At 38.8% G+C, this 11,061-nt stretch overlaps 1 protein-coding gene across 1 annotated transcript in view; it reads right to left on the reverse strand.

Annotated features, from left to right (window-relative positions):
* Positions 1–11,061, reverse strand: part of LOC107728407 (anoctamin-3-like) — a 33,430-nt gene that overhangs the window by 9,895 nt on the left and 12,474 nt on the right. Inside the window, exons 2-4 of the mRNA XM_016538567.1 lie at positions 5,492–5,689; positions 871–1,001; positions 220–375 (exon numbers count right to left, since the gene is read on the reverse strand). Coding sequence (XP_016394053.1) covers positions 220–375; positions 871–1,001; positions 5,492–5,689 — 485 coding nt within the window. The remainder of the gene's footprint in view (positions 1–219; positions 376–870; positions 1,002–5,491; positions 5,690–11,061) is intronic.

Raw genomic sequence — 11,061 nt, forward strand, 5'->3', positions numbered from 1 at the left:
CGTTCCCTCCTTCAGGGAACGAGGGTTACCATACGTAACCGAGACGTTATCTTAAATATACATACATTTCTTTAAATATATATATATTTTTTATAAATTTAATTTAATTGCAAATAAAAGTCTCAGTACAGTATTTGTCCATCTGTGATATTTCCTTGAGGGCAAAAAGAATCAATCCAAACAAATGACCATTAAAATACCACTGTCATTGTTCTGTACCTCCTTCTCCAGCATTAGACCTTCCGCCCGCAGGTTCCTCTCAAATGTGCACCTCTTCTCCACCTGAGGGCTGGATTTCTTATAGACTAATATATAGTCAATGCGCTTCTTCCCATCTCTAAACATCAATCCTGAGGGGTTTTCTAAATTGTTCCCCTGAAAAAAGAATCGGAACATTTCTTAATTTCATTAAATTTTATTAGAAAATATTAAACAATAGTTCTGTTCAGTTTTAGTCCTAAAACGTTTCAGGCATTGGTTCCCTCAGGAATTTCAAAATTCACTTTTGAGGTACGAGTGTAATTTATGCTGTAGAACAAAATGGGAAATACACTTCAAATAACATTTTACCACAGACCTTTTTGTATTTCTAAATCAAAAACTACTTTTCTAAAAACCCATTCGAATTTCCTGAGGGAATTTTTCAGTGTTGGCTTACAAATAAACATTATTGAATATCATCTCGATATTCTGCTGAATCAACTTTTAATTGTGAGAAAGAATAAACATGTTATGTGATAAGCGCTTATAAATGGGTGCTACTCAAGGTAAAAAAAAATGTTACTCAAGATCTGATTTAATTCATCATCAAACACAGATCTTGAAGCTGAGTTGGCAGCATATCAGCAGGTAAGAGGAGAGATGTTGTACCTGTATGGAGTCTGTGCGGGCCTCTAGCTTTGCTCTGGACACTGGCTTCTGCTGGACATGTAATGTTTCATCTGTTTTAGGCTCAAACTCCCCCGCCTCCCTCTCTTCCATATAGACATCCTGACTAGTGTCTGTCCAAGAGAGAAACATTGGGTTTTATGAGGTCAACACGTTAAAATGAAGTGGTGATGAATATGGATGTGGATAAAACACAACTTTCAGAAATTATTCAGTATCATGTTGAGTTAACCATTATTAATCACATGGCATTCATAACCCAGGTTATTGGCTCAAAAACAAACAAACAAACAAAATCTTTACCCATGAGTAAAGATGGCATCATGAGGGTCACATACGTCTAGAGGCGTGAGATTGGGAATAGCTTTCTTGGGGTATTACAGACCTAACTGGATTTGACAGGCTGGGTTTCGATTGACAATGGGCTTTGAATTCAAGCAACGAGCCATTACATTTCTGCTAACACAAAGTTAGTGCTTTCATCACCAACATTTGTCTAATTTATCTTCTCTATTCTGAGATCGCTGCTGACTGCTGCAGCTGGTAACCCTCATTAGCTCTACAGGTGTTTAGACAAGACAGCTTGTTCCAAGTGCTGCTCTAAGGTTCTCAGTGAAGATGCTGGAATCATTTCCAAGTGCTGACATTGCCGGACTCCTCTAAGAACAGCATTACATGTTCCCTTGAGTTTAGTACCACCCACTAATGGTCATCATTTTGAACACTCCTGCCAGAAGATCTTTTAGCAAAAGCACCTGACCTGATGAGGTCAACACAAAAGCAGAATGAATAATGGATAATGAGATGGTCCTTTCTAAGCCAGCTGATTTTCATAGTTATTCTGTGCCTTTAGTCCACATGCATACAGAGAAATGTAAGGTCTGCCTTTTGTAGTGACAGTTCTAAGAACAACAGTAGGACTAAACCGTTACCTGAGTGACAATAGGTGATGGTTTGGATCTGATTCATCTCACTGGCCATGATATTCTGCTAATGTATGCAGCCCTAGAAATATGTGACCTGCATACTGTCATTTTTGCTCATGGGCACTCAGTTATGGAAATATTTATCTTGTGACACTCTTAAACTATTACTAAACTATTACTTAAATGTGATTACAGCCTTGGAACATATAGTTTGTGTCTTCGGAGGCAGTAGCTCCCTGCCGTTCCTTAGCCAGTTCTCCACGCAATACAGTTTTGGACCGTGGCATCCAACCCTTCTTCACAGCATGGGGTACCATCCCCCTAAGGAATATCGGGCACCACTTTTCCAATAAGTCCCTTGGTTCTGAAGTTTGGCTGTTCCCTGCTAATGAGTCACTTCACCCCACATATCTCAAGCTCTGCCTCACATCAGTAGGGTAGATGAGAGAGAGCACTTGATACCTCCCGATTATTCGGCTCCACGCAATACAGTTTTGGACCGTGGCATCCGACCCTTCTTCACAGCATGGGGTAGCACCCCCCTAAGGAATATCGGGCACCACTTTTCCAATAAGTCCCTTGGTTCTGAAGTTTGGCTGTTCCCTGCTAATGAGTCACTTCACCCCACATATCTCAAGCTCTGCCTCACATCAGTAGGGTAGATGAGAGAGAGCACTTGATACCTCCCGATTATTCGGCAGCATGGTGACTTCTGCCAAATGTGTCAGTTGGGACAAATGAGATGATATGGTCTCCGGGAGTCCATGAGCTAGGTGGCCTTCAAGGTCCACACCCCAGCCTGTAAGAGAGGCATCCATCAAAATTGTTTTTCAATGACAACACGCCCCTAGTGGGGCACCCTGAGCCACAGAAGAAGGGTAGGAAGGCACCTGCGCATAACCCTTAAAAAGCCTCTGCTTTTGAGCCACCATTGAAATGGTCTCATATGGAGTAGGCCCAATGGAATGACTGGGGACGCTGCAGCCATGAGAGAAATAGGCTGACTGGAATATCCTAGCCTAGCTTAAAGCTGTCCACACAGGCAAGTTCGACCAGACACGAGCAGGGATAAAGTTGCCTGCATTGTGGTCGAATCCCATTGCATTCCTAGAAAAGTCTGTCTTTTCTTGGAGAAAGCACACTTTTCTTGGAATTCAGTCTAAGACCTAGACACCATAACTGAGTGAGAACAACATTTATATGTTGGACTGCTAAAGCCTCACACCGAGTTAAAATTAGCCAGTCGTTGAGGTAATTCTGTACATTAATGCCCTTGAGTCGCAGTAGAGCCAGAGCTGTGTCCATGCACTTCATAAAAGTAAGAGGTAACAATCTCGAAAGTATAGAAAAAAATATATATACAAAAATTAAAAAGGAGATACAAACACACGACACAGGGGCCATTCTTTTTATTTTTTATTATTATTTAATTTTTTTTAAAGCAAGTCGTTTAAGTCATGCGAACGATACTGCGGTGGCTGTTGATGCTAGCGGGTTTGGTGTCTCGTGTCGCAAATCCAACGACCACTGGTAGTGACGATTCTCTCTGACTAATCAGTGATCTGCAGTGTTAACACGTTACATTTTAGTTTTGGTACGGCTCGCTTGGAACCTCAACCAGGGTGGTACTATTTAAGTGAGCCATGCCGAACCATACCATGCCGTGGAAAAGCGTCATAACTTGTTGTGGAGATCCTGGAAGAAAGGAAGCCACCTAAGAGGAGGATGAGTGCTTTGACCTGATAGAAAACATTTGTCTAGATTACTTTGGGACACTTTCAGTTCTTATATGTTGGACTGCTAAAGCCTCACACCGAGTTAAAATTAGCCAGTCGTTGAGGTAATTCTGTACATGAATGCCCTTGAGTCGCAGTGGAGCCAAAGCTGTGTCCATGCACTTCATAAAAGTAAGAGGTAACAATCTCGAAGGGAAGGTACGCTTCATATGCGAAAGCGAACCTGAGAATTGTTTTGTCATTGGTACAATCTGAATATGAAAACAGGCATCCTTTAAACCTATCATGACAAACCAGTCTGACTGAAAAATTGGTGCCCATTATTCTCTTGAGGGAAGACAGTCCTAACAACCTCTTGTTCCCCAGTACCCTCCGAGGAGGTGTCAGGCACTACGCTCCAGCAGCCATGCTGTGCAGAAAACCCACTGGGAACTGCTGCCTCCCCATAACACAGAATGTGGCTGGTTTAACAAGATAGCCTTGAGGGCATTGAGGAAGAAAGAGCACACAATGTTATGGTGTGTCACACTCTCCCCTGAGGGGGCTTGCCCTCAGAACCCTGAACGCCTTGGCATCAGGGCTGATCTTTTCTGGCAGACCAGGAGGAAATGACAAATCTCAGGTCCAGCTTTCAATTGGACTGCTGAGACTAACACTTCCCCTTGCTAGTGAGAGCTACAGCCAGGTTTAACCACAGGTGCAGCTTCGTGGCAGCCATACCAGCCACTGAATGGCCAATAGTGCAGGCCGTTTTCTTTGTGGCATGGCAGAGTTCCGACAGAGTGATGGTGTACTGTAGCCTGAATTAGGCCTTACCAACCATACTAGATGTAACTTTACATGTTCTGGAAGGTAATGATGGTCCTCTCCAGGGCGTGCAAAAGAAGGTGAGAGATAGTTAGCTAACGTCTCTTCAACCTTAGGCATCGATGCATTCCCATGCTCTGCCAGCCCTGCGACAGATGAATAATTAGACAGGTTGATGAAGTGAGTTGAATAAGGCTTCTCCCAGGACCTTGCTAATGGCGCTTTTCCACTGCGTGGTACAAGCTGGCTTGGCAACGGCACGGCACGGCTTGGCTCACTTGCTTTTCCACTGCAGTTAGTACCGCTTCAAAGTAGGTGGCAATATTGACTAGTTGTGCCGCCTCTACTGCCGTGACATCATTGTAAACGCGAGACACAAACGTGCGTATAGAAAAAAAAATATATACAAAAATTAAAAAGGAGATACAAACACACGACACAGGGGCCATTCTTTTTTTTTTTTTTTTTATTTAATTTTTTTTTAAAGCAAGTCGTTTAAGTCATGCGAACGATACTGCGGTGGCTGTTGATGCTAGCGGGTTTGGTGTCTCGTGTCGCAAATCCAACGACCACTGGTAGTGACGATTCTCTCTGACTAATCAGTGATCTGCAGTGTTAACACGTTACATTTTAGTTTTGGTATGGCTCGCTTGGAACCTCAACCAGGGTGGTACTATTTAAGTGAGCCATGCCGAACCATACCATGCCGTGGAAAAGCGTCATAACTTGTTGTGGAGATCCTGGAAGAAAGGAAGCCACCTAAGAGGAGGATGAGTGCTTTGACCTGATAGAAAACATTTGTCTAGATTACTTTGGGACACTTTCAGTTCTTCCTCAGGCCAATTCAAACTGAGTTTGTCTATGGCACGAGTTAACACATCAGTTAATCAGTGAGGTACTGTAATTGTCTTTTTATCACTGTGTGTGGAAACATCACCCTGTTCAACATTTAACTTCACAGAGTAAGATGCAGCCAGTATCAGGACCTCATGAAGACTGAAAGAAATCGCAGAGTGAGCTTTCGGGTCTGCCAACATGTAAAATACTTGAGAATTGCCATGAGATTGTGTTGATATTACCATATTCAACCACAAGCTAATTGAAATACAAAGAAAAAAGTTTGCTAGTTCGTACCTGTGGGAGGAGGTGTGATGTGTGTGCAGGAGGCACTGACATTGTGAGTGTATGTTTTGGGTTCAGGACTCAGAGGCACAGACAGGAAGTGATTGAGGTTCTGAGGATGCGTCTGACTCTGAGCCAGACACGGCAAACTGCGACGAGACGACTTTAGCGTTTTCTCCTTCAAAATCTCACTGATACTGGTGTGCATACCTGCTGAGAGAGAAACATAGAAATACATAATTGAGACAGTGGATTAAAAATACCAACATTTACACTTTGAATATAAAAATAGATTATCTTTAAAAAGGCATTTTTCGTTCTGTTGTACATGTCTCAACAATCAGTATTTGATCCAAATACTCTGTAATGCAATATAGTACCAGTAAAACTCACTTACACTATCAAATACAAAGGTATAATGATCACATCAAGGATAACCAGTGTATTACATTTACTTAATTAAATAACTCCTGGAAGCACAGTCATTCTTTATTGACTCACAAGGTCATCTATGGATAAAGGATTCACTAACTGCATTTCAGAACCATGTGGGCCAGATACTGTTCGATTGTTTGCAATAGTCAGAAGAAACAGAAGATGCTGTTTTGGTACACATAATAATCTCCATTAAAGGGGCCATAAACTAGCTGACATGGAAAAGTTGACAACACTTTATTAGTGTTGGAGGTAACGCATTACAATTAATGTGAGTTACATAATCAGATTACTTTTTTCAAATAACCAGTGAAGTAACGCATTATTTTTTAATTTACAAGAACATTTCTGAGTTACTTTTTCAAATAAGTAATGCCAGTTACTTTGTTTTCCCATTTATTGACTGGCAGCTCTCCTGTCCTCATGTTGAGAGAAATCAGGAGAGAGTGCAGAGGCGTTGTGTGCGCTGTGAGAACATGATGTTACTGTAGTTGTAGACTAAATGTGAACATCCATTTATCATCTCACTTGCTCAAAAACAGACTATGTTTTATATATATGTCTATATATATATATATACATATATATATATATTTTTTTTTATTGCTGAAGAGTGTTGAATTTTCTTCTCCTGCATCCTATTCTTCATGCAATCCAGAACAGCAGCACAGCTGAAGGTTTGTTTGAGCTGCGCCCTCTACTGTACAGACGTGAATTTACATTTGATTCAGCCTGAGATTTGTTCATTTCACTTTGGGTGTGAAAGAGCTTTTACATTTGCCAAAAATAGAAATGTTTATATTAAAAACAAACCAGTAAGCCCAGTCCAGATGTGAAATAGTAAAGCAAAAGTAACATAACAAAAGGTCACTAAGTAACGCAACTAGTTCTTTTTTAGGGAGTAACGCAATATTGTAATGCATTACTTTTAAAAGTAACTTTCCCCAACACTGCATTTTATAATAAGGTTTAATTTGTAACATAAACGTTAACAGTTTATTGTTATTAATGTTAGTCAATAAAAATAAAATAGTTTATTCATTAATTGTTAGTTCACAGTGCATTGAATAAAGAATGAATGAATGAATGAATGAATGAACGCATAAGAATCAGCAATGAACAATAGTATATTTACAAATTAATAAATGCTGCAATAAAAGTTGTTTATTGTTAAAATGGTCCCCTCAGTAGAAATCGCATTCCGTGAGGGCCCACCTGGACCTTTAGTAATTGCGTGGTGCCTAAACACGCTACTGTTAACTGTTAATGAACAAATGTAGCCTTATTTTAAAGTGTTCCTGAAAATACATATTTTAATAAACTTTAAACTCAAAAGATATCATTTTTAAATGCATAACAACATCACTTATCAGAAACATACAACATAATTTTAAAATGTAAGTCTCATTTTAATATAATCAATTATGGTGAATGTATTCTGAATGTGCATTCTGTAGCTGCATTTTATCAACTAATATGCATGAAATGAATGATAATGTGGCATAGCAGAGTGAAATTAACCCTGCTTGCAAAAAAAAGAAAGAAAGAAAAACAACATACACTGTATATTTTAGTACATGTTAGATATATTGAAATGATTGATGTTGTGACATTGTGCTTGTTCAGTTGTTGACATATTGAACCTAAAAACGAACCTAACTCTGTCAACATATTGAATCTCTATTCAATACTCAATTATGCAATAATTCATATAAACCAAACATTTGAAAAGCAATTGCTTTCCCATACTACTTTGAAAATGAGGGTGGGACAATTAAGCAGGCTAAGATGATAAAATATGTAAGGTGTTTACCTTAAAAAGAATGTTACATCAGGGAAGTAATGTCAAAGATTGATTGCTAAGTGAATGCTTTACAGCTGCCATTATACTAACAGTGGACAGCAATACTGATGAAGGCAACTTAATCCTCTTGGGAGCAATTTTCAGTCTATGAATGTAATATGAGATGATTATCCTCAGTGTATGCAAGGAATGACCCATATGGCCCTTTTGATATGCCTTTAACAAACATAGTTTCATGCATGACAGATTCAAATGTATAAATTAATTTACATTCAGATAAATATAGACATCTTTGTTAATGTTTCTAATAAAAGTTAATATACACTCTGCTGCTTCTCATTCTCAGATATTTACTGTATAACATAAATGAATTTAAAATAACAATTTGCCGAAACTCACCATAAAAACAAAACCCTTGAATACCAGAATGCTAGCAGAAGCTGCTGTCAAATCTGGATAAATGACTCCACATAACCATTTAGTGTAAAACCATTCTACAATGTGATGACAGCATGAACGTCTGATTCAAGGTCACACTGACACACATCCAGTGAAAAGCTCATTTGTAAGCCAGTGTTGGAGAGATCACTAGCTGGGAAAATGCCTGGTCTTCCCCACATGACTGCACATAGATAGCTGCACATAGCTGATGTGGAATTCCTCTCATACTGACCTTGTCCATGATGGCTGCATCAATCTAACCACGGCTGGCCTTTTAAATAGAGCTAACATGAAACAAGAAGCAATTATTTTAGAGCATAGAACCCAAAGCGCACAGACAGAGAGGCACAGAAAGTTCAAACACATGCAGGACTGAATTAATCTAGATTCTCTCACATTTTGGATGGATCATATACTCAAAATTCAGTACAAGGCATGGACAAGTCATGAATCTCAAATGCTCAGCCCTAAAATATCTTCTTCCTGTAGCATTTTGACTCAAGAGAGAAATAATGGATTTTTTTTTGCCTGTAACCCATTTTGCTGCATAAAGAAGTAGATATTTACTCTAATTTGAAGATGATGTGAGTGGTGCTTTCATGTGAACAACTCTCCACCACCAAGATTGAGTGTTATCAGTGGTTGTTTCGAGTGTTTTTTGGTTTATTCAGTCAGCAGCTATCTCTGATATGTGCATAACTCCGAAACACTGCCGTAACGACATTGGCATCTGAGGACTGCTCACTATTTTTGATCCCTGTCGTTTTGTTGAAGTATGTTGGTAACAACGGAACTTGCAACCATAGTCGGCTCATTGTTTCAGGTCCCTCCTCCTGTAAATCTATGGACTTATTTTACTGTCGATAAGTCCTGAGATTAAAAATGCAAAAGCACACCGCTTGATTTGAGGCATCATTCATGTTCGCATTGCAAACGGTGCAGGAAAATTTACACGCATGTACAGTATATGACCTATAATTTACAAAACCACTGGACAAAAATACATATACATGTTAATGAACAACACAATACAATGCCTCTTTTCAAGAAATATCTGATTCACCTTTTTCCTAAGAGAGAAGGAGTACTATAACCCTATTATTACCACAAAAATACCTTGAAATGTAATTAATCATTTCAGCCCTTGTAAAAAAAAAAAAAAATGCTGTTTTATGCTGTTGTAAGAGCAGGTGGTTCTCGTTAAGGTTTATATAAAAATAAATATATTCAATATATAAATATATAAAAGCCTATTTGGCCCAGATTTTAATCTAGCTCTGAGCTCATACTGGCTTGTCAGGAAAAGAAACATAATCCTATGCTTTATGGAGGTACAGTATATGAGGGTTAAAGTGAAGAATTAAATAAAAATGAGAGTGCAACACAACAATTCCAATGCGCAACACAATACAAAAATATTACAGAAAGGCAGTAATGCAGAGGAAAGGAGGAAGAGAGATAAGAGTGTGATGTGTATATTGGTTGGATTCAGTCCAGTCTGTTCTGTGTAATCTTATCAAGCACATCTTCACCACCAACTGAAAACGTGAGAAACAGAAGTGACATAATAAATGTTCCCATAGAAAACAAACACTGCTGTTCATGCAGCACCATGCTTGCTGTGTCAGGGGCGAAAAATCTGCAATCCTGGATTTATCCACGGAGGCAAAGCCAATAGGACCTTGTGATTGAGTGAGATTATAGTGTGTGTGTGTGTGCACGCGTTTTTGTGACAAATGAGGACATAAATTTGTATAATGACAAAGGTATGACATAGGTATTACAAGGAGAAGGTGACTTTTCAGGACATTACCCCATGTCCCCACTTTTCACAAAAACAAACCTGTGTGTGTGTGTGTGTGTGTGTGTGTGTGTGTTCCTGCTGCACGCTCACACACGTGTCCCACCTGTACAGTTCGATTCTCGACCTCAAACCTGCATTTCACCACTATAATAAAGATAAAGAGGTACTCTAAACAGATCAAGAGTCTCATTGCATGTAATCCAAGTACAGCTGTGTGCTTTTCACGTATCATTCCAGCTTTCGATTTCCATTTTTAAACAACACACTGTGAAATGCTACATAGTGTATTCCTGCAGCTATGTATGTGTTTAAAAATATATATAATAATGATAATGACTTAATTACGGACTAAAATGGCTTACTTACTTTTCACACACCATTATACATTTCGATATAGTTTCTACTCAGGCAAGTTATGACCCTAGATAATTAATTATACTGTATATAATTATCTCAAGATGACTCACAGTTGAACTTTTAGGTGTTTTGTATTTGCTGCATTTTAAGTTCAGTTCTCAGCTGCACCATTGCATATTATAAGAAACGACGTGCAGAAGACAGACTCTATTTGCCAAAATGTGCAGTATACCTCAGAGAATACTGCTTGAATACTGTGTCACATAATGCAAATAATGTGTCCCACAATGCAATGTGCTTCCATTTTGAATTGTGACAAATGAACTGGAACTAATTTCAACCTTGACTGAGATCAGCATCTCCTTTATGTGTGATCTGTAAAAACAGTGTATACTGTGCAGTGTTCACTGAGCAGTACACTAGTGTTCTATTCTGAACATGTAAACCTGCATTTTTTACATGCAATCTCAGGGAAAAAAAGGCACAAAGCTGTCACTGTGGCAGTACCTTTTTAAATGGTGCACCTATGTACCTACAGGGTCCATATTGGTACCTTAAATGTACATGTTAATACCTAAAAGGTACAAAAGTGTATTGTAGCATACATATATGTGTAGTATATGGTGTACTGCTTTTAATATATGATGATTTAAATATATATACTTGTGAATAGGTTCAAATGCCATTAAGATGCCATTAATATATATATATATATATATATATATATATATATATATATAT

This window comes from Sinocyclocheilus rhinocerous, unplaced genomic scaffold (assembly GCF_001515625.1).
Source record: "Sinocyclocheilus rhinocerous isolate Xijiao unplaced genomic scaffold, SAMN03320098_v1.1 scaffold126, whole genome shotgun sequence".
NCBI lineage: Eukaryota > Metazoa > Chordata > Actinopteri > Cypriniformes > Cyprinidae > Sinocyclocheilus > Sinocyclocheilus rhinocerous.